The sequence below is a fragment of the Schistocerca cancellata genome, chromosome 1, assembly GCF_023864275.1.
Source record: "Schistocerca cancellata isolate TAMUIC-IGC-003103 chromosome 1, iqSchCanc2.1, whole genome shotgun sequence".
Classification (NCBI taxonomy): Eukaryota; Metazoa; Arthropoda; class Insecta; order Orthoptera; family Acrididae; genus Schistocerca; species Schistocerca cancellata.
Window position 1 is genome coordinate 1,011,939,230 of NC_064626.1, and position 25,580 is coordinate 1,011,964,809.

At 40.8% G+C, this 25,580-nt stretch overlaps 1 protein-coding gene across 1 annotated transcript in view; it reads left to right on the forward strand.

Annotated features, from left to right (window-relative positions):
- The window catches only part of LOC126089086 (sodium leak channel NALCN), a 390,881-nt gene that overhangs the window by 341,173 nt on the left and 24,128 nt on the right, over positions 1 to 25,580 (forward strand). Inside the window, exons 30-31 of the mRNA XM_049906884.1 lie at positions 526 to 648; positions 17,505 to 17,670. Of these exons, the coding sequence (XP_049762841.1) occupies positions 526 to 648; positions 17,505 to 17,670 (289 nt within the window). The remainder of the gene's footprint in view (positions 1 to 525; positions 649 to 17,504; positions 17,671 to 25,580) is intronic.

A 25,580-nucleotide genomic window follows, 5' to 3' on the forward strand; every position in this document is an offset into this window, starting at 1 on the left:
CCATGAGTTATTGATGCTAGCTGTTAAAGTAGCTGCATGCTTTTGAGAATCTATGTCTTGACTCGACTTCAGTGAGAGTTTCACGATGATGATGATGATGATAATAATAATAATAATAATAATAATAATAATAATAATAATAATAATAATCACACACACACACAAAATGAACAGTGCTGCTCAGATATTTGACGAGGAACTATTTTTCATACTTTATTAGTGCATAAGGACCTATCTGTATTAATTTGCTAGCCCACTGTCATTGAGTTGACTAAATTTTGCAGAGGCTATCACTGCTTAAAGTATCAGTTAAACAGCGAAAATACTCTAGCACGAATATTCCCAAACAAACAGTTCCTTACTAATGCAAGCAGTTTCAATTTTTTTAGTCAAGGTGTGTGTGTGTGTGTGTGTGTGTGTGTGTGTGTGTGTGTGTGTGTGTGTGTGTGTTGAGAGAGAGAGAGAATTTTAAGTGGTATCTGTTGTATGTATACCAAATGCCTATGGTTGGTTATTTATTTTCAGAAACAACAGAACAGTCTGATAGCTGGTCTAAGAGCCACCAATGAAACAGCCCCAGTGCAGGACCACCCAGAAGACAAAATAAAAGAGAACAGTGTTGACAGGGACAGTGAAGGAGACTCTAAGGTAAATTATCTTTCATTATGATAATGAGACTGCCATATTTTTAGAACTTATAAACGTAACTATTGTCAAACAGTGCTAAAATGAGAAACTGTAAATAAATTGAGAAGTTACAGGCTGTAATCAAAGTAGAAGTCAAGCCCATACTTATGAAATGAATGTTGGTGGCAGGTGTGTAAATCCCACTTTTCCATCTTGGACCAACTCTTAATGAAGTGCTTTCCCCCATTCTGCCATGAATTGTCAAACTGTGTACCTGAGTCATACGAATGACTGTGATGAGTGCTTGTGCAGTGTATGCTATGTTTGTATTATTACGGTTGAAAGAAAAAAGAAGGTGGTGGAACCCAGTGCTGTCCCCTATCCTACTCTTCTTGAGAATAGCAGCAAGGGAGCTGCTAAGCTTATCGTCTCTATCCAACGGACTATTCACCATTAACAATATTACATGTCCTTACTATGTGAGAAACTGTTGCCAGTATTGATATTTAATACAGGATGTTGCAAAGACAAACCATAATAGAAATTTTATAAAGCAGGCCTTTTTAAACTGAAGAAATAGTAGTGTAATGGCCCCACATACCAACAGGTGCTCTCCGTCATATTTACTTAACAAAGTGTAGTGAAGCTATCAACTTTTGTTTGATGTCATGTACCACTTGTGACAGTCTTCAGTTTTCTGACAACATGACAAAATTTTTCAAGGCACCATTAGTCATCATCTTTTTTAATAAATAATCACAAAATTGCTGTTGAGTAAGAGATGATTACAGTGGTATCCTAGAAGTTGCCACCGCCAACCAAATGTGAAACAAATTATCTGAAATGTGTACACTTTCTGAAGGTGAACTTTTGAATTTTTAAACTAGATTAGATTACATTTACTTTCATTCCAATTGATCCATAGTGAGGAGGTCCTCCAGTATGTATAACATGTCAAAAAAAAAAAACAGTAATACATGATAAATATTTACAACTAAAACAAATAAGCAAATATACCTTTCTGAGGTCCCAAGTGGAATGATTGTCTCTCTCTCTTTTTTTAATGAGCACTATATGAAAGGAACACTTTACAACCCTCATTTACTAAGATTGCATTACTGCACTGAATTTAAAATTTTAAAAAATGTTTTTTATTTATTTATAGGGTAATAAACATATAATAGAACTACTACAATACTTATTTACAATGTAGACATTACTGCACTGAAATGGTGCAGAAGTTAGATCATACTTCATAAAAATCAGTTGGTTCTACTGAGAAATTCATCAATGTAGAAGTTGGCCACCAATAAATCCTTTAGGCTTCTCTTAAACTGAATTTCATTGGTTGTTAAACTTTTTATGGCTGCTGGCAGTTTATTGGAAATGTCTGTTCCTGAATAATGCACACCTTTTTGTGCAAGAGTAAGTGACTTTAAATCCTTGTGAATATTATTCTTATTTCTAGTATCGATTCCTTGAACTGAGCTGTTGATTTGAAAAAGTGATATATTTTAATGACAAATTTCATTACGGAAATAAATATATTGGGAAGCAGTAATTAGTATCCCTAGTTCCCTAAACAGGCCTCTGCAGATGTTCTTGAGTTCATACTACATATAACTCTTATTGCACATTTTAGTGCTTGGAAAACTTTAGCTTGGCTTGATGAATTACCCCAAAAATAATCCCACATGACATTATAGAGTGAAATTAAGCATAGAGATTTGTTTAGACGCTTCAGCATTTCTGGGGTGTGCTCCTCCCAGTTGAATTTATTATCAAGCTGTAATCCCAAGAATTTAACACTGTCCACTTCTTCTATATGTTTGTCCACATATATCTGCAGCTGTTAGTCCAATTAATAACACAGTTGTGAGTAGTGAGGTAAAGCTCTGCCCCTTTGAAGAGCCACCTTTTGAATTCAAACAAGTAAGCGAAAAAGAAATAGGCAGGATAATAAATAACCTAAAGAATAAGTTCTCATCTGGATGGGATGGTTTGAGTAGTATCGTGATTAAAAAATGTAATAAGGAATAGGAATGTGGGTAAGCTACTACAAACAGCATAGTGAACGCATTATTGTGGCCAAGATAGATACGAAGCCCACACCTACTACAGTAGTACAAGTTTATATGCCAACTAGCTCTGCAGATGACGAAGAAATTGAAGAAATGTATGATGAAATAAAAGAAATTATTCAGACAGTGAAGGGAGACGAAAATTTAATAGTCATGGGTGACTGGAATTCGAGAGTAGGAAAAGGGAGAGAAAGAAACATAGTAGGTGAATATGGATTGGGGCTAAGAAATGAAAGAGGAAGCCGCCTGGTAGAATTTTGCACAGAACACAACTTAATCATAGCTAACACTTGGTTTAAGAATCATGATAGAAGGTTGTATACATGGAAGAACCCTGGAGATACTAAAAGGTATCAGATAAATTATATAATGGTAAGACAGAGATTTAGGAACCAGGTTTTAAATTGTAAGACATTTCCAGGGGCACATGTGGACTCTGACCACAATTTATTGGTTATGGCCTGTAGATTAAAACTGAAGAAACTGCAAAAAGGTGGGAATTTAAGGAGATGGGACCTGGATAAACTGAAAGAACCAGAGGTTGTAGAGAGTTTCAGGGAGAGCATAAGGGAACAATTGACAGGAATGGGGGAAAGAAATACAGTAGAAGTAGAATGGGTAGCTTTGAGGGATGAAGTAGTGAAGGCAGCAGAGGATCAAGTAGGTAAAAAGAAGAGGGCTAGTAGAAATCCTTGGGTAACAGAAGAAATATTGAATTTAATTGATGAAAGGAGAAAATATAAAAATGCAGTAAGTGAAGCAGGCAAAAAGGAATACAAACGTCTCAAAAATGAGATCGACAGGAAGTGCAAAATGGCTAAGCAGGCATGGCTAGAGGACAAATGTAAGGATGTGGAGGCTTATCTCACTAGGGGTAAGATAGATACTGCCTACAGGAAAATTAAAGAGACCTTTGGAGATAAGAGAACCACTTGTATGAACATCAAGAGCTCAGATGGAAACCCAGTTCTAAGCAAAGAAGGGAAAGCAGAAAGGTGGAAGGAGTATATAGAGGGTCTATACAAGGGCGATGCACTTGATGACAGTATTATGGAAATGGAAGAGGATGTAGATGAAGATGAAATGGGAGATACGATACTGCGTGAAGAGTTTGACCGAGCACTGAAAGACCTGAGTCGAAACAAGGCCCCCGGAGTAGACAACATTCCATTGGAACTACTGACGGCCTTGGGAGAGCCAGTCCTGACAAAACTCTACCATCTGGTGAGCAAGATGTATGAAACAGGCGAAATACCCTCAGACTTCAAGAAGAATCTAATAATTCCAATCCCAAAGAAAGCAGGTGTGGACAGATGTGAAAATTACCGAACAATCAGTTTAATAAGCCACAGCTGCAAAATACTAACACGTATTCTTTACAGACGAATGGAAAAAACTAGTAGAAGCCGACCTCGGGGAAGATCAGTTTGGATTCCGTAGAAATACTGGAACACGTGAGGCAATACTGACCTTACGACTTATCTTAGAAGAAAGATTAAGGAAAGGCAAACCTACGTTCCTAGCATTTGTAGACTTAGAGAAAGCTTTTGACAATGTTAACTGGAATACTCTCTTTCAAATTCTAAAGGTGACGGGTAAAATACAGGGAGCGAAAGGCGATTTACAATTTGTATAGAAACCAGATGGCAGTTATAAGAGTCAAGGGGCATGAAAGAGAAGCAGTGGTTGGAAAGGGAGTAAGACAGGGTTGTAGCCTCTCCCCGATGCTATTTAATCTGTATATTGAGCAAGCAGTAAAGGAAACAAAAGAAAAATTCGGAGTAGGTATTAAAATCCATGGAGAAGAAATAAAAACGTTGGGTTCGCCGATGACATTGTAATTCTGTCAGAGACAGCAAGGACTTGGAAGAGCAGTTGAACGGAATGGATAGTGTCTTGAAGGGAGGATATAAGATGAACATCAACAAAAGCAAAACGAGGATAATGGAATGTAGTCGAATTAAGTCTGGTGATGTTGAGGGTATTAGATTAGGAAATGAGACACTTAAAGTAGTAAAGGAGTTTCGCTATTTGGGGAGCAAAATAATTAATGATGGTCAAAGTAGAGAGGATATAAAATGTAGACTGGCAATGGCAAGGAAAGCGTTTCTGAAGAAGAGAAATTTGTTAACATCGAGTATAGATTTAAGTGTCAGGAAGTCATTTCTGAAAGTATTTGTACGGAGTGTAGCCATGTGTGGAAGTGAAACATGGACGGTAAATAGTTTGGACAAGAAGAGAATAGAAGCTTTCGAAATGTGGTGCTACAGAAGAATGCTGAAGATTAGATGGGTAGATCACATAACTAATGAGGAAGTATTGAATAGGATTGGGGAGAAGAGAAGTTTGTGGCACAACTTGACCAGAAGAAGGGATCGGTTGGTAGGACATGTTCTGAGGCATCAAGGGATCACCAATTTAGTATTGGAGGGCAGCGTGGAGGGTAAAAATCGTAGGGGGAGACCAAGAGATGAATACGCTAAGCAGATTCAGAAAGATGTAGGTTGCAGTAGGTACTGGGAGATGAAGAAGCTTGCACAGGATAGAGTAGCATGGAGAGCTGCATCAAACCAGTATCAGGACTGAAGACCACAACAACAACAACAATAAGGAATTAGTTAAAATAATCACCCACCTGGTAAACTGCAGTATCAGAGAACATACATTTCCAAATGTATTGAAATGGAGCACAGTTAAACCAGTGCATAAAAAAGGATCCAAGGAAGAGGTTTCAAATTTCAGGCCCATATCATTAATACCTGCCTTCAGCAAAGTATTTGAAGTTGTGCTGCTGACACAACTTAGTGACTATTTCTTGAAAAATAAGTTCCTAACAGAGACACAACACAGATTCGGAAAAGATCATAGAACTATCACAGCAATTACGGAATTTCTTCACAAAACGTATGGTGCCCTTGATCAAGGAATGCAAACAGCTGGCATATTTCTAGACCTTACTAAAGCCTTTGACTCAGTAAACCATGAGTTACTTTTAAGTAAACTTGAGTCATACAATGTAAATGCTGCATCCATGCAATTGCTGGCTACATATTTATTTAACCGCATGCAGTGTACAAAGCTGACTTACAAAATCAATAATCAGATCATTAATTTCCAGTCCAAATATGAGACAGTCACACAAGGTGTACCCCAGGGCTCAATTTTGGGCCCTTTCCTTTTCCTAGTGTACATAAATGATATAGAGCAACCTTTCAACTCCCAATTGGTAACCTATGTAGACAATACCTCGCTGTTACTTCTTGGTAAACAAAATGATGAGTTAACGTTGGTAGCAAGTGAGGGACTACAGCAAATAACTACTTACACTCCTGGAAATTGAAACAAGAACACCGTGAATTCATTGTCCCAGGAAGGGGAAACTTTATTGACACATTCCTGGGGTCAGATACATCACATGATCACACTGACAGAACCACAGGCACATAGACACAGGCAACAGAGCATGCACCATGTTGGCACTAGTACAGTGTATATCCACCTTTCGCAGCAATGCAGGCTGCTATTCTCCCATGGAGACGATCGTAGAGATGCTGGATGTAGTCCTGTGGAATGGCTTGCCATGCCATTTCCACCTGGCGCCTCAGTTGGACCAGCGTTCGTGCTGGACGTGCAGACCGCGTGAGACGACGCTTCATCCAGTCCCAAACATGCTCAATGGGGGACAGATCCAGAGATCTTGCTGGCCAGGGTAGTTGACTTACACCTTCTAGAGCACGTTGGGTGGCACGGGATACATGCGGACGTGCATTGTCCTGTTGGAACAGCAAGTTCCCTTGCCGGTCTAGGAATGGTTGAACGATGGGTTCGATGACGGTTTGGATGTACCGTGCACTATTCAGTGTCCCCTCGACGATCACCAGTGGTGTACGGCCAGTGTAGGAGATCGCTCCCCACACCATGATGCCGGGTGTTGGCCCTGTGTGCCTTGGTCGTATGCAGTCCTGATTGTGGCGCTCACCTGCACGGCGCCAAACACGCATACGACCATCATTGGCACCAAGGCAGAAGCGACTCTCATCACTGAAGACGACACGTCTCCATTCGTCCCTCCATTCACGCCTGTCGCGACACCACTGGAGGCGGGCTGCACGATGTTGGGGCATGAGCGGAAGACGGCCTAACGGTGTGCGGGACCGCAGCCCAGCTTCATGGAGACGGTTGCGAATGGTCCTCGCCGATACCCCAGGAGCAACAGTGTCCGTAATTTGCTGGGAAGTGGCGGTGCAGTCCCCTACGGCACTGCGTAGGATCCTACGGTCTTGGCGTGCATCCGTGCGTCGCTGCGGTCCGGTCCCAGGTCGACGGGCACGTGCACCTTCCGCCGACCACTGGCGACAACATCGATGTACTGTGGAGACCTCACGCCCCACGTGTTGAGCAATTCGGCGGTACATCCACCCGGCCTCCCGCATGCCCATTATACGCCCTCGCTCAAAGTCCGTCAACTGCACATACGGTTCACGTCCACGCTGCCGCGGCATGCTACCAGTGTTATAGACTGCGATGGAGCTCTGTATGCCACGGCAAACTGGCTGACACTGACGGCGGCGGTGCACAAATGCTGCGCAGCTAGCGCCATTTGACGGCCAACACCGCGCTTCCTGGTGTGTCCGCTGTGCCGTGCGTGTGATCATTGCTTGTACAGCCCTCTCGCAGTGTCCGGAGCAAGTATGGTGGGTCTGACACACTGGTGTCAATGTGTTCTTTTTTCCATTTCCAGGAGTGTATTTCCAAGATCAAGGTTTGAAAGTTAATATCAGTAAATCTCATTTATTGCCATTTAAACTTACAAACTCACACTAAACCTCTATCAGTAACTTAGGTGGAATTGAAGTAGTGGACACAGAAGGCTGCAGATTTCTAGATATTCACCTAGATGAAAATCTAAGATGGGTAAACCATATCAAATTTTTATGCAATAAAATCAGCAGTTCATTACATCTAATCAGCCAGTTATCAAAAGTAGTTCCACATCAGACATTAAAAACAATTTATTATGGAACCATTTTTGCACAGATTAATTACGGGATACAGATATGGGGTTGTGCTGCCGACATACATATGAACAGAATATTAACCCTATGGAAAAGAGCAATCAGAATTATCCATGGATTAGGGTATAGAGATTCATGCAGGGAAATCTTTGTTCATCATAAATACCTCACAGCCTACTCACTGTATCTTTACAAATTAATTATATTTTTTGTGACACATCAAAACAAAGAAACGAAGTGCTCTGATATGCATGCCTATAATACAAGAAATGAAGACTGCTACTACAGACAAAGAACAAAATTAAAAACAACAGACCATAGTCCATGCATTAGTGGTCAAATATGGTACAACAGATTGCCGAGCTCTATAAGCTGCCACAAAGGGAACTTATTCAAAGTGAAACTGAAACATTTCTTGATTGACAAGTGTTTATACTCTTTAAGTGAATATTAATATTAAACTAAAATAAATTATTGTATATATATATATATATATATATATATATATATATATATATATATATATATATATATATATATATATATATAATATAGAGGGAAACATTCCACGTGGGAAAAATATATTTAAAAAGAAAGATGATGAGACTTACCGAACAAAAGCGCTGGCAGGTCGATAGACACACAAACAAACACAAACATACACACAAAATTCTAGCTTTCGCAACCAACGGTTGCCTCGTCAGGAAAGAGGGAAGGAGAGGGAAAGACAAAAGGATTTGGGTTTTAAGGGAGAGGGTAAGGAGTCATTCCAATCCCGGGAGCGGAAAGACTTACCTTAGGAGGAAAAAAGGACAGGTATACACTCGCACACACACACATATCCATCCGCATATACACAGACACAGGCAGACATTTGTAAAGGCAAAGAGTTTGGGCAGAGATGTCAGGTTGGTGTTAGTGGGAAGTATCCAGATAACCCGGACGGTGTAACACTGTGCCAAGATGTGCTGGCCGTGCACCAAGGCATGTTTAGCCACAGGGTGATCCTCATTACCAACAAACACTGTCTGCCTGTGTCCTTTCATGCGAATGGACAGTTTGTTGCTGGTCATTCCCACATAGAACGCTTCACAGTGTAGGCAGGTCAGTTGGTAAATCACGTGGGTGCTTTCACATGTGGCTCTGCCTTTGATCGTATACACCTTCCGGGTTACAGGACTGGAATAGGTGGTGGTGGGAGGGTGCATGGGACGGGTTTTACACTGGGGGCGGTTACAGGGGTAGGAGCCAGAGGGTAGGGAAGGTGGTTTGGGGATTTCATAGGGGTGAACTAAGAGGTTACGAAGGTTAGGTGGACGGCGGAAAGACACTCTTGGTGGAGTGGGGAGGATTTCATGAAGGATGTATCTCATTTCAGGGCAGGATTTGAGGAAGTCGTATCCCTGCTGGAGAGCCACATTCAGAATCTGATCCAGTCCCGGAAAGTATCCTGTCACAAGTGGGGCACTTTTGGGGTTCTTCTGTGGAAGGTTCCGGGTTTGAGGAGATGAGGAAGTGGCTCTGGTTATTTGCTTCTGTACCAGGTCGGGAGGGTAGTTACGGGATGCAAAAGCTGTTTTCAGGTTGTTGGTGTAATGGTTCAAGGATTCCGGACTGGAGCAGATTCGTTTGCCACGAAGACCTAGGCTGTAGGGAAGGAACCGTTTGATGTGGAATGGGTGGCAGCTGTCATAATGGAGGTACTGTTGCTTATTGGTGGGTTTGATGTGGACGGACGTGTGAAGCTGGCCATTGGACAGGTGGAGGTCAGTGTCAAGGAAAGTGGCATGGGATTTAGAGTAGGACCAGGTGAATCTGATGGAACCAAAGGAGTTGAGGTTGGAGAGGAAATTCTGGAGTTCTTCTTCACTGTGAGTCTAGATCATGAAAATGTCATCAATAAATCTGTACCAAACTTTGGGTTGGCAGGCCTGGGTAACCAAGAAAGCTTCCTCTAAGCGACCCATGAATAGGTTGGCGTTGGGAGTATGTGGCTGAGGGACTGCGTCAGCTTTCAGACAACACTACTTACAAAGTTTGCCAAGGTAATCCCATTCCTGATGTCCAGGCAGAGCTTCAAGGAATCCTCAGAACCTTAGGTCCCCTACAAAACCTTTCACCTGACTCCATCAACCTCCTGACCCCACCAACACCCCGCACCCCTACCTTCTACCTTCTTCCCAAAATTCACAAACCCAATCATCCCAACCGTCCCATTGTAGCTGGTTACCAAGCCCCTACAGAACGCATCTCTGCCTACGTAGATCAACACCTTCAACCCATTACATGCAGTCTCCCATCCTTCATCAAAGACACCAACCACTTTCTCGAACGCCTGGAATCCCTACCCAGTCTGTTACCCCCGGAAACCATCCTTGTTACCATTGATGCCACTTCCTTATACACAAATATTCCGCATGTCCAGGGCCTCGCTGTGATGGAGCACTTCCTTTCACGCCGATGACCTGCCACCCTACCTAAAACCTCTTTCCTCATTACCTTAGCCAGCTTCATCCTGACCCACAACTTCTTCACTTTTGAAGGCCAGACATACCAACAATTAAAGGGCACAGCCATGGGTACCAGGATGGCCCCCTCGTACGCCAACCTATTCATGGGTCGCTTAGAGGAAGCTTTCTTGGTTACCCAGGCCTGCCAACCCAAAGTTTGGTACAGATTTATTGATGACATTTTCATGATCTGGACTCACAGTGAAGATGAACTCCAGAATTTCCTCTCCAACCTCAACTCCTTTGGTTCCATCAGATTCACCTGGTCCTACTCTAAATCCCATGCCACTTTCCTTGACGTTGACCTCCACCTGTCCAATGGCCAGCTTCACACGTCTGTCCACATCAAACCCACCAATAAGCAACAGTACCTCCATTATGACAGCTGCCACCCATTCCACATCAAACGGTCCCTTCCCTACAGCCTAGGTCTTCGTGGCAAACGAATCTGCTCCAGTCCGGAATCCTTGAACCATTACACCAACAACCTGAAAACAGCTTTTGCATCCCGTAACTACCCTCCCGACCTGGTACAGAAGCAAATAACCAGAGCCACTTCCTCATCTCCTCAAACCCGGAACCTTCCACAGAAGAACCCCAAAAGTGCCCTACTTGTGACAGGATACTTTCCGGGACTGGATCAGATTCTGAATGTGGCTCTCCAGCAGGGATACGACTTCCTCAAATCCTGCCCTGAAATGAGATACATCCTTCATGAAATCCTCCCCACTCCACCAAGAGTGTCTTTCCGCCGTCCACCTAACCTTCGTAACCTCTTAGTTCACCCCTATGAAATCCCCAAACCACCTTCCCTACCCTCTGGCTCCTACCCCTGTAACCGCCCCCAGTGTAAAACCTGTCCCATGCACCCTCCCACTACCACCTATTCCAGTCCTGTAACCCGGAAGGTGTATACGATCAAAGGCAGAGCCACGTGTGAAAGCACCCACGTGATTTACCAACTGACCTGCCTACACTGTGAAGCGTTCTATGTGGGAATGACCAGCAACAAACTGTCCATTCGCATGAAAGGACACAGGCAGACAGTGTTTGTTGGTAATGAGGATCACCCTGTGGCTAAACATGCCTTGGTGCACGGCCAGCACATCTTGGCACAGTGTTACACCGTCCGGGTTATCTGGATACTTCCCACTAACACCAACCTATCCGAACTCAGGAGATGGGAACTTGCACTTCAATATATCCTCTCTTCCCGTTATCCACCAGGCCTCAATCTCCGCTAATTTCAAGTTGCCGCCACTCATACCTCACCTGTCATTCAACAACATCTTTGCCTCTGCACTTCTGCCTCGACTGACATCTCTGCCCAAACTCTTTGTCTTTAAAGATGTCTGCTTGTGTCTGTATATGTGTGGATGGATATGTGTGTGTGTGCGAGTGTATACCTGTCCTTTTTTCCCCCTAAGGTAAGTCTTTCCGCTCCCGGGACTGGAATGACTCCTTACCCTCTCCCTTAAAACCCACATCCTTTCGTCTTTCCCTCTCCTTCCCTCTTTCCTGATGAGGCAACAGCTTGTTGCGAAAGCTTGAATTTTGTGTGTATATTTGTGTTTGTTTGTGTGTCTATCGACCTGCCAGCGCTTTTGTTTGGTAAGTCTCATCATCTTTCTTTATATATATATATATATATATATATAAAGAAAGAAAGAAAGATGATGAGACTTTTGTTTGGTAAGTCTCATCATCTTTCTTTTTAGATATATTTTTCCCACATGGAATGTTTCCCTCTATTTTTTTATATATATATATATATATATTTACGTTTGCAAAAGACACCAGTTGGTGTCTCCATGCAAAAAAAATACAATAAATAAATTAAAAAAATAAACATATGTTAAGCATATACTCATGGGACACTTCTTACATGTTCTGAACTGCATGTAGTATGTTTCTTCAATCTTTAGTGACAAAGAATTGGCTAGGAATCAGTGGTTAATGTCCACAAATATTTTATTAGCTGATCTTTCTAAGACTACAGTTGATTTGTTATTTATTGCAATGTTTGTATCATTGGCAAACAAAGCAAACTTGGCATCTGGTAATGTTAATGATGAAAGGTCGTTGATATACACAAGAAAAAGTAAGGCCCCTAAGGTGGAACCTTGTGGGACCCCACATGTAATTAGTTCCCAGTTGGATGATGCCTTGATACCTCAATACATGTCTCTTTCCTGATAACATCCTGCCAGAGATATAAGATTTAAGCCAGTTTGCAGCATTTCCTCTTACACCATAATATTCTAATTTACTTAAAAGGATATTGTGATTTACACAGTCAAATGCCTTTGGCAGATCACAAAGCAAACCAGTTGCCTGCAGTTTTTTTTCTAATGAATTACGCACATTTTCACTGTAAGTGTCGATAGCCTCTCAGTATCAGAACCTTCAGAAATCCGAACTGTGAGTTTGACAGTATGTTATTTGTGATAAGATGGTTATATAGCCAATTGTACATTACCTTTTCTAAACTTTTTGAGAATGCTGGCAAAAGTAAAGTTGGACAGAAGTTTGGTGCTATTTCTTTATCTCCCTTTTTAAATTTCAGCAAATTTCAACCATTCGAGAAATATTCCACTGATAAATGACTGGTTACACAGATAGCTTAATATGTTACTTAACTCAGAATCACATTCTTTAATTAACTTTGTTGATATTTCATCATACCCACTAGATGTCTTTGATTTTAAAGATTTTATGATGGACATTACTTCTGCTGGGGTAGTGAAGGTCAAATTCATATTATGAAAGTTACTTGAAATGTCTGGTCTGAGGTATCCCATGGCAGCATCTACAGAACCTGACAACCCTATAGTTTCAGTAACAGTTATAAAATGTTTGTTAAAAAGTTCTGTAAAACTATACCCATCTGTCACCAATGTATCGTGTACTCTTAATGCTATTTGCCTCCCTTCATGTCTGGTTCTACCGGTCTCCTCCTTTGCTATATCCCATATTCCCTTTATTTTGTTATCTGATATGACTATCTTTTCCTTGTAATATATTTGCTTTGATGTCCATATTACAGTCTTTAATATTTTGCAGTGTTTCTTGTAATGTGCTATAGCACCAACATCAGAACTGTTTCAGATTGACAGATACAGTTTTCTTTTTGTTTTACAAGATTCCTTGAGTAATCCATGGCTTCTTTGTAGACTCTGCTCTAACCTTGGTTAGTTTTGGGGGAAAACAGTGTTCAAATAAGGTAAGCAGTTTATTAACAAAAGTGTTATATTTTTCATTTATGCCATGAGCACTGTTAACATCACTCCAGTGAATATCTCTGAGGAGTGTCCTAAAATAATCAATCTTTGGCTTATTGATTACCCTCTTGATTTCAGATATAACAGATTTTATATCCTGTTCAGTATTAACATTTAACAGAAGGAACTGCATGTCATGGTCTGAGAGGTCATTGACTATTGGTTTTGTAATATAATTTTGTTCATTGGATTTTTCTATAAAGATATTATCAATGTCTGTTTGTAAGCAATTGGCTACCTTAGTAGGGAACTTTACAGTGGGAATTAAATTGAATGATAGTGTTACTAACTCAAATAAGTTCTTACTGGGAGAATCTTTAAGGAAATCTACATTGAAGACACTAGCAAACTATATTTCTTTGTTTTGGGTTGTTAAATGGGCCAGTACAGCTTCAAGGTGGTTTACGAACAGATTAAAGTCTATGCAGTTGCTCGATATACACTTAATATTAAGAAGGATTTTTTGTGAAAATCTAGTTCTGTTGCACATGCTTCCATATGCTGTTCTAGGCAAAATTTATGAATGTCTATATTCTTAAATTTATGACAGTTCCTGATGGATGTGGCAACTCCTCCTTTCTCCATTTCTGCTCTACAAAAGAGAGATGCTAAACTAAATCCTGTAATAAGTGAAATTCTATACCAGTGGTCACATGATGTTCAGATAGGCAGATTATGTCAGCTGGGTTTGTGGACTCTAATTCATCTATGCAGATAATTAATTCATTAATTTTATTTCTCAGTCCTTGAATAAGATAGTTGACATTTCACATTGACTGAGTTAAAATAGGGTAGAGTTGAAATTTCTGATTGCTGAAAATTCTTAACCAACAGCTGTTTATGCTGATGTAATAAGCTATAATTAAGTTTTTTGGTTTCTTGCTCAAACTGAAGGTTTGCCTCAATCCTAACCTCTCTTAAAACTTGGTTTCTTTCTGTCCTCCCTACCCTAAAAAAGGGTCTTTTCTGAATCAGTGTTATTTTATTACTCATGACAGTGCCTCCCCCCTTTTAAGATTCCTGCTATTTTTCCAGCCAGTTTACCTTTCCCTTTCCTGTTGAGGTGAAGGCCATGCCTAGTATAATCACACCTATTGAGAGAACTCCAAATTAACTCTCCTGACAGAAGAGTTCAAATGAAGTTGGTCATGGCACCTAAGAATGGATACAAACTCAACACTAGTCTGCTTCAATGCTGATGCAATCTTTGCCAGGTCACACTCTATACTGTACCCAGGACCTCGGTCAGTACTGTTACCTGGCCCACCCACTACAACCACAGGGCCTTCCTTAGTGAAATATTTGCAGAGTGACCCTAAATCCTCTGTCACCTGCTCCAGACCAGCACTATGTTTTAAAAAATTTTGGTGACGAGTATTCTGATCCTAGTTCATCCTGCAAAAGTTGGCCAACACCTCTTTTATGGGAACTACCTAACAACAACACTTTCTTTCTATTTACTGATTTCCCTACATACTTACTTTTCAATTTGCCACTGAAAGTTTGTTGTACCCTGTCTACACGTACAGCTGCTTGAGGCTCACCAGCTTCTAACTGAACCAACAGGTCAAATCTATTTTCCACATTCACCACGAAGCTGTCGGACAAATTTATAGGTCTGTTCCTCCTATTGCTTGTTGCCACTTCCCACCGTTCTTTACCCTTCTCCCTCCTTAACCTGTCAAGATCTCCCCTGTTCTAGTATCTTCCTATCTCTACTACATATGCTACAAAGCCACCGATGAGTCTCATTTACTTCCCCTATTCCCACGCCACTACAGTCACCCACATGGAAAAAACTACAACACCCGTCACACCAAAGCCCCAACCTAACAATTCTATGGCAAGTCAAGTACTTTTCACTCATGATAAACATAATAGTTTATTAAGAATAAATCAGTTAATTACAGATATACACAAAATTATGATTCCACAAATTTGGCCTAAACGCAACTGAATGTAAACAAAAACAACAGTACAAAGTTTCTGAAACAACAACTTAAGATTTATGCTACTTTCCGGAAATGTGAGTTAAATAATGAAGAGATACACTACAGTTAAATTGCTGGAGAGAGTAAAGAACAATGAAATGAAATTCTATAGATTTGCAGTGGCAAAACATAAAAAGACTATAACCCGACTACAACCTTTTCACATTTTCTGCTATATTATGTAAAGAAAAGTGAAACCTTTAATGGTACACTTAAAAACACATTAATGCACCTACACATATCAAAAACAGTTTTGCATCACCTCAGTACCGAGAGTTCCAAAACCTGTACAGAAAATTGGAACAGGGATCAACATAAACATCATTACCACCCTTTTTATTGCTCATGAAAACCACACATTGCATGTTGGGCCGCCATACAGCGAGACCTTCAGAGGTGCTTGTCGTCCAGATTGCTGTACACACCGGTACCTCTAATACCCAGTAGCACATCCTCTTGTATTGATGCATGCCTGTATTTGTCATGGCATACTACCCACAAGTTCATCAAGACACTTCAGAGGACGGCATTCACATATCGTACAGCTGTTATGACACTTTCCATGACCCCCAGCAGCATATGTCAGCCCAACATAATGCCACCCCAAAACATCAGGGAACCTCCTCCTTCCTGCACTCACTGGACAGTGTGTCTAAGGTATTTTGCCAGACCGGGTTGCCTCCAAACATGTCTCTTACGATTGTCTGGTTGAAGGCAAATGGAACACTCATCAGTGAAGAGAATGTGATGCCAATCCTAAGCGGTCCATTCGTCATGTTGTTGGGCCCATCTGTAACATGCTTCAAGGTGTTGTGGTTCCAAAGATGGACCTCGCCATGGACATCAGGAGTGAAGTTGTGCATCATGCAGCCTATTGCGCACAGTTTGAGTCATAATACGATGGCTTGTGGCTGCACGAAAAGCATTATTCAACATGATGGCATTGCTGTGAGGGTTCCTTCAAACCATAATCTGTAGGTAGCGGTCAGCCACTGCAGCAGTAGCTCTTGGGCAGCCTGAACAAAGCATGTCATTGACATTTCCTGTCTCTGTACCTCGTCCATGTCTGAACAACATCGCTTTGGTCCACTTCGAGATGCCTGGGCACTTCCCTTGTTGAGAGCCCTTCCTGGCACAAAGTAACAATGTGGACGCAATCGAACTGTGATATCGACAGTCTAGGCATGGTTGAACTTCAGACAACAGGAGCCGTGTACCTCCTTCCTGGTGGAATGACTGGAACTGATCAGCTGTCGGACCCCCTCCGTCTAATAGGCACTGCTTGTGCATGGTGTTTTACATCTTTTGGCGGGTTTAGTGACATCTCTAAACAGTCAACGGGACTGTGTCTGTGATACAATATTCACAATCAGCGTCTATATTCAGGAGTTTTGGGATCCAGGGTGATGCAAAACTTTTTTTGATGTATGTATTTACCACATAATCGGTACTAAACTAAATGTTATTATAATCTAAAATGAAGAACACCAACACTCATGCTAGTCACCTGGCTGCAGGGCTGCCAACCTGGTGCTTAATATGTTTATTAAAATAAATAGAGTTGATAATTGTGGTTGTCTGTTTCTAAGAAGATAGTACATGGGAATAGCGAGTATGGCCAAAAGCAGTGCTCCAAAAATCAAACATGATTCTTGCATTTTTGAAATCTACTTTCTGTGTTTAATGCAAAAAGAGAAAAATCTAAAGAATAAGTCATTCACATCTTCAACAAATTTAGAGTCATTTATACTAGTTGGATCAACATGTCTAGGAGAGCACTCATATGTTAGATGAGTAATGAACTGTTTGAAGATTCTAAAAAAGATAGTGTATCATTAGAAAAGACAACTATCTCTAATTTCATTGCTCATTAGTAAAGTCATAAAATGAGAAAAATGTTTTGAGGCAGTACACAATGTTTTTACACTCAGTTGTTGATGTGAACCACAACATTCATGATACTGTATAATTATTTTATATTATACTTGTGTTGTTTTAGGAACCAGAAGGTGCTAGACATCGTGGGCACCGTGTTGTTATCCCGAGGTCAGACAGCGTTGGTAGTGGCTCAGGTCGCAAATATCTGGCTCCAACCCTTTCTGATCCAGCAGTACGTCCTGAGAAAGAACGCCCAGGAGCAAAGAAGAGGAACAGTCGTCCTCATGGTAAGAAAACATTATTTTTGTTTCTTAAGTGTATCTTTGTAGCTTTACAGTAAGCTTTAGCAGCACATTACTGCACTAAATTATTGACACAAGAGTCATGAACTGTCGCTTGCTTTTATTCATTTCAGCTCATTTGGAAAGTTAGACTAATAATAATAATAATAATAATAATAATAATAAAGATTTTATTGTCTTTAGGCCATTACAGCAATTGAAAACGTCAAATGAAGTTACAATTTATAATACAGTGTGATGAGGTATTGACTACTGAAATATTTTAGCTTATATTACAATAAATGTATAGTGGGGCATCTGTTGGATTACTGCATTTTACAGTTGAAGAATTCATTGATATCATAGAACGGGTGGGCAGTAAACCATTCATGCAGTCTATCTTTGAATGTATGTTCAGGAAGATCCTGTATAGCATGTGGCAGCTTATTAAATAGTTTGTGCCCTGTGACTTCATAGCTATTTATTGATTTTGATAGTCTGTGGTAAGGTGTGTATATGTGTTTGATGCTTCTTGTGTTGTAACAATGTACATTTTCTCTACGTTTCACATCTTGTAGGGTCTTCTTCGTAAAGATTAAGACATTGTATATATAGAGGTTTATTACTGTCATAATTTTTTGTTTAGTAAATAAGGGTTTGCAGTGAGCCTTATGTGAAGAATTTGTAATTATCCTAATGGCTTTCTTCTGCAATAATAGGATGTCATGTACACTCCTGGAAATTGAAATAAGAACACCGTGAATTCATTGTCCCAGGAAGGGGAAACTTTATTGACACATTCCTGGGGTCAGATACATCACATGATCACACTGACAGAACCACAGGCACATAGACACAGGCAACAGAGCATGCACAATGTCGGCACTAGTACAGTGTATATCCACCTTTCGCAGCAATGCAGGCTGCTATTCTCCCATGGAGACGATCGTAGAGATGCTGGATGTAGTCCTGTGGAATGGCTTGCCATGCCATTTCCACCTGGCGCCTCAGTTGGACCAGCGTTCGTGCTGGACGTGCAGACCGCGTGAGACGACGCTTCATCCAGTCCCAAACATGCTCAATGGGGGACAGATCCGGAGATCTTGCTGGCCAGGGTAGTTGACTTACACCTTCTAGAGCACGTTGGGTGGCACGGGATACATGCGGACGTGCATTGTCCTGTTGGAACAGCAAGTTCCCTTGCCGGTCTAGGAATGGTAGAACGATGGGTTCAATGACGGTTTGGATGTACCGTGCACTATTCAGTGTCCCCTCGACGATCACCAGTGGTGTACGGCCAGTGTAGGAGATCGCTCCCCACACCATGATGCCGGGTGTTGGCCCTGTGTGCCTCGGTCATATGCAGTCCTGATTGTGGCGCTCACCTGCACGGCGCCAAACACGCATACGACCATCATTGGCACCAAGGCAGAAGCGACTCTCATCGCTGAAGACGACACATCTCCATTCGTCCCTCCATTCACGCCTGTCGCGACACCACTGGAGGCGGGCTGCACGATGTTGGGGCGTGAGCGGAAGACGGCCTAACGGTGTGCGGGACCGTAGCCCAGCTTCATGGAGACGGTTGCGAATGGTCCTCGCCGATACCCCAGGAGCAACAGTGTCCCTAATTTGCTGGGAAGTGGCAGTGCGGTCCCCTACGGCACTGCGTAGGATCCTACGGTCTTGGCGTGCATCCGTGCGTCGCTGCGGTCCGGTCCCAGGTCGACGGGCACGTGCACCTTCCGCCGACCACTGGCGACAGCATCGATGTACTGTGGAGACCTCACGCCCCACGTGTTGAACAATTCGGCGGTACGTCCACCCGGCCTCCCGCATGCCCACTATACGCCCTCGCTCAAAGTCCGCCAACTGCACATATGGTTCACGTCCACGCTGTCGCGGCATGCTACCAGTGTTAAAGACTGTGATGGAGCTCCGTATGCCACAGCAAACTGGCTGACACTGACGGCGGCGGTGCACAAATGCTGCGCAGCTAGCGCCATTCGACGGCCAACACCGCAGTTCCTGGTGTGTCCGCTGTGCCGTGCGTGTGATCATTGCTTGTACAGCCCTCTCGCAGTGTCCGGAGCAAGTATGGTGGGTCTGACACACCGGTGTCAATGTGTTCTTTTTTCCATTTCCAGGAGTGTATATGACTACAGTTACCCCACAAGATAATGCCATAGGATATTATGCTTTGGAAAAATAGAAAATAAGATGATCTGATGTATGTTTCAGGTACACAATTTCTGAGTTGTCTCAATAAATAAATTACTTAGATAGCTTACTACTAATATAGTTTACATGTTGGCCCCAAGATAACTTTTCGTCTAAATAAGCTCCCAGGAATTTAACAGAACTAGGGTCATCAGATAGTGGCTTGTCTCTTAAAGTGAAGATTATCTGCTGAGTTTTATTTTCATTTAGCAGGAAACCATTTCCTCTGAACCAATATGCTGCATGAGTGAGCGTATTTTCGGCACAGGTTTTAAGATCATTAAGATTGTTACTGCTATGAAGAAAAGTCGTATCATCTGCATACAATACAGTGGTGGATCTAATAAACGAGGGGAGGTCATTGATCATTATCAGAAACAGGAAGGGCCCCAGTACAGATCCCTGAGGCACACCTACTTTAACATTTTCTATGTTTGACATTTCCTTACCAACACAAACTACCTGTTCACAGTTGTTGAGATAAGCTTTTAATAGTCTGAGACTGTTTCCTTTGATGCCGTAGAATTCTAGTTTCTCTAGTAGTGGCGTGCGCGCAACACAGTCGAAGGCCTTGCTTAGGTCACAGAATGAGACCTGAGCAAAGCCTTTGTTCTCAAAAACTTTGAGGATGTAACTGACTACCGTGTTGATTGCATCAGTGGTCCACAGATTCTTCCTAAACCCGTATTGTGTAGCATTAATTATTCCTAGATTCTCAAAGTGAGATGATAATTGTTGGTACATGATGCATTCTATTACCTTGGAGAATGCGGGTACTATTGAAATAGACCTGTAACTAGATGGAGAGTCTTTATCTCCCTTTTTGTATACTGGGATGATCCTAGACAGTTTTAACTCATCAGGAAAATATCCCTCAAGTAAGCACTTGTTTATGCAATGGGTTAAAGGGTACAGAATGCAATCACACACTTTTTTTAGCAGGTTGCTTGATATGCCATATATATCTAAGCTATCAGATGATTTCAGTTGTTTTATGACCCCTTGTACATATCTAGGCGATACTTCGGAGAAGGTTAGCATGCTTGTATTTAGTGACTGTCTACCCCAATTTTGGGAGAGTAACTCTGATGGACTAATGTCTGGTTTGATAATTGCATCTCCTATTTCTTTCACTGAATTAATAAAAAAACTCATTGAGTGTTTGTGGTGGGATATTAACTTTTTGTTTTTTATTATCTGTGGCAGCACTGTTAATTACTTTCCAAGCGGTTTTGCATTTATTGGTGGAATTATGTATGCTGTTGGCATTGTAGGTTTTTTTGGCTTGCAGGATGGCTTTTTTGTATTCATTCCTGCATTCACATAGGCTGATTTGGCACAGTCAGACTTCATACTATTGTATATGTTGTACAGTAACAAAACTTGTTTCTTTAGATCTGTCAGCTGTTTGGTGTACCATATATTTTCTCTGTTTTGAGATCTGGATTTGTGGCTGCTGTCCATTATTTTGATTTTCTTTATGGGAATACTATGGTTAAATAGGGTCAAGAATGCATTAAAAAATCTATCAAATATTATTTTGGCTGGCAGGTCATTACTTGATGTGTAATGTCCATCAACACTACAATGGCCAAACCAGTCTCTGTCAGCAAGGGAATTACGAAATGTGTTAATTTTATCCTCGGTTACGGGTCTGGTAATCACAACTGTTGGGACAGGTCTGTTTGCATTGCTCCTATTGAGGGGAATTTTACTTGCATAATTTAGAGATACGGAGTCATGGTCAGAGAATGGGAACACTACTAGGTTATCAATTAATCAAATAATAATTGTTTTGAAACTATATTCAGTTGCAAATTATCCTGACAGCTCAAATTGTGTCTGGAGAATAATAGACAAGTTTATGTCACAGAGAGAGGTACAAAAATGTAGCTAGCCTTTCATTTTGCAGTAGCATTTGAATTCGTATCAGAAGTAGAAAGAGTCAATAAATGAACTCAGACAAGACTTGCTTTGGAAATGATTTGCTGAAAGTGTGCAGTATCCTAAGAAATAATAAATGCAAAAGAGTAATTTCTACTTGTTGGTTCACTTACCTCCCAGATCACCAACAAAAAATTAAAATCTGGGCTAGTAATCGAAGATGGTAACCTTCCTTAAAGTCCCAAATAAAGTTATATATGTTTGGAACTGTATCAGTGTTCGGGTTTTCCTGTTAGCATATTGTAACTGTCAAAGTTTTCAGTTATAGTAGTTTCTTTCAAGTAGAGTATCATATTCAGTTATTGGATAAAATATTAATATTTAAACAAAGTGTTAAAAAAGAAGTAAACACTCTGTTTGCAGTGTAATAAATTAAAAATAAAACTCTTGCCAGTTACATGATACATCAGCTTTCTGGATAAAGATCTCCACTACACTTTTCCACACATTTTGGTCTTTAGCTGTGCACATTCATGTTGGTTCTGCATGTTTTCAAACATTATATCCCTATCTTCCAATAGGTTCTCTCTGACTTTCCTTAGCTCTTGAAATCAATCAAAAACTTCTTTGACCCACCTACCTTCCATTCGCCTAGTTGCATTTCTTTCCACTGCCTATTAATTTTCATTAGAGTTGTTTTTATGGTTTCTATGTCTGTTCTCTGATCCAGTTTTTTATTTTTCTGTGTCTTCTATTAATTCCCATCATTTGCCTCAAACCTGAGTACTGAATAACACTCATTTTTGAATGGTTATTGTATGAAATTTCCATGTGTCATTGCCATTAGTCAAAACTGATAATACACACTGATTGCAAACTTTTATTTTGTGGTGCATCAGAAGCTTGATTCTGAAGACCCTAGACCATTTTTATTTTTCTGTTTATTTCTTTAGTTGTCTGTCTAGTAGTTGAAATGTAAATAATCATCAAATACTTCTGTGACTTTATTGTTAGTTCGTATTGTTTCCATTTGATATGCTGTTTATGTATTATTTTTGTCTTAATACAACTGATTTTTAGGTACCATTTTCTAACTTGATCTATTAAGTTCTTCCGCTGGACAACATAATATAAGAAGTTAGGTGCTGGTTATTCATTCAAAATGTTATTTTTATGGAGGTTCTGCAGCAACACAGTCAACAATGAATGAACTCTTTGGTTTCTCTGGAGATGGAGACTAATCTTGGACATACCTGAGACAGAAAATGAGCTGTTCAGCAGTACTTCCTGAACAGCTGTTTGGACAGGCAGCCACAACATTTGTATGAGTTTTTCACCATTTTTGTGTTGAGTTTTAGTGAAGCTAGTATTTCATGGACAATAAAGACATGTCAAATATGATCCATGCTAACATTTAAAGATTTCAGAAAAGGCTGTAGTAAAGTGGTATATGCAGGAGTGTAAACATAAATGCAGGAGTGTAAACATAAAAACTACTCTTACAGATGATAACATTTTCTGAAAGAAGCATTCAGTACACTACATTGTCTGTCCAGAAAGAGCAGTCCATCCGACAGCCATGAGGGCCATACCATTATGTGTCACTATAACATGGTTCACAATTATGACCAAGCAATAGTCTTCATCTGTAAGTGTAGATTTTATGTTTACACTCCTGCATTTACCACTTTACTACAGCCTTTTCTGAAATCTTTAAATGTTAGCATGGATCATATTTGACATGTCTTTATTGTCCATGAAATACTAGCTCCACTAAAACTCAACAGGGAAATGGTGAAGAACTCATACAAATGTTGTGGCTGCCTGTCCAAACAGCTGTTCAGGAAGTACAGTAGGAAGAACTACCGTATTTACTCGAATCTGAGCCGCACTTTTTTTCCGGTTTTTCTAATCCAAAAAACCGCCTGCGGCTTAGAATCGAGTGCAAAGCAAGCGGAAGTTCTGAAAAATGTTGGTAGGTGCCACTACAACTAACTTCTGCCGTCGAATATATGTAGCGCTACACAGGCATCCTTTGTAGGCACAAAGATAAATACTGGCGCCAAAACTCTGCGTCAGTAAATAAATTAAAAAAAAATGTGGAAGACGAGCTTTTTTCTCCACCCCGAGTTTCGGCCACTGTATTTACATACATTATCCAACGAAGTAAATACAAATTCCGTATTGTTTATCTTCGAATGTAGCAGAATTTCAGTGTACTACGAAAATCCGACTGGCAAGACTGTTTAGGATGTTTGTCAATATGGCCAACTCTACGTTCTGAATTTTTTCCTACCTGTGAGAAGAGATGGTTGCTAATAGGAACCTTATGAAATGTGAATCACATGCAGTATTCTCTTCACCATAAGAATAATACGAATATAAACATTTTGCCATTTTTCTTTCGTGTTTGCTGCTATCTCATTTAAATCCTGTCTGCCTAATAAACTACGAAACTAGAGTGAGACAACAGCAAACGCGGAAGAATATACGTATCGTGTCATGTTTATATTCGTATTATTCTTATGCCTAATAGTGATACAGTCAGAAATGAAGCACGGCAACTGATTAGATTTTTAAATCTAAGATGACTCGAATTTCTGTGCAGAATTTCATGTACTAAAGAAGCGGCCGCAAAGATTTTCAGACGGAGATAAATTTTCGCCTAACTCTCGTTCAGAACATGTTCTATCATACGCAGTGTATTGTTTGGTTCTTGTTGATCATTATCAAAGAAAGCAGTAGTGTAAGTAACAACAAATAGCAGTCTCTTGCCATTGTTTCACCAATGAGACGATTCCTCTCTCTCTCTCTCTCTCTCTCTCTCTCTCTCTCTCTCTCTCTCTCTCCTTTTTCTTTTTTAAAAAAAAAGTGGCGGTAGCGCGCAGAAAAGCAAGCCGTGCCGCGAGCGGCGACAGGCCGTAAACGCGCACTATCAGAATGCGACAAACAAAGCATGACACAATGCATTGTCAGCTTAGAGTGACGTAAACACCTATAACAAAGAAAACGGCACTTATCAGATCAAAGCAAAATAAGCAATCGATTCAAACCAGACGGAGCACGTGAAAAAGGAAGGGTACTCGTATAAATACGGATGGAGCGCCTGACGCATAGCAGTGGCTACCTGGTAAAGCTTAACTGCTAAGCTTACGACTCGAACCAAACTACTGTCGCTGTATCTTCACTCATTCGACGTAAATTGTGTCTCATATTACAATGGATCAACTTTGTTTCGATTTGGAGGTCCGGCCTAAAACTTTTCTCTCCCCTTGAATTTCGAGTCGCTAATTTCAGGTGCGGCTTAGATTCGGGAAATTTTTTTTTTCTTTTATTTCGAGGCTCAATTTTCAGGTGCGGCTTAGATTCGAGTGCGGCTTAGATTCGAGTAAATACGGTAGCCTTCATAAACAGTGTAAAAACATTGAGTCCCGGGAGGATGACAGTTAGATCCTGCGTCCGGTCATCCTGATTTATGTTTTCCGTGATTACCCTAAATCATTCCCGAAAAATGTCAGGATGGTTCCTACTCGGATAACAAAGAACAGCAGTACATTGATAGATAACTTTTTTATAGACCAAGATAAGTTTAAGGACATAAATGCTTATCCTGTTGAGAATGGTCTTTCAGATTATGGTGCACAGCTAGTTACAGTACATGACATAGCTCCATGCAGTATATCAAATCAGACATTCAAAGCAGTGCATTCAATTAACAATATAAATATTGCAAACTTTAGGGAAAGCCTACAGCAGCTAGACTGGGACGAAGTGTATAAGGAACCCGATGCAAACTTGAAATATAACTTATT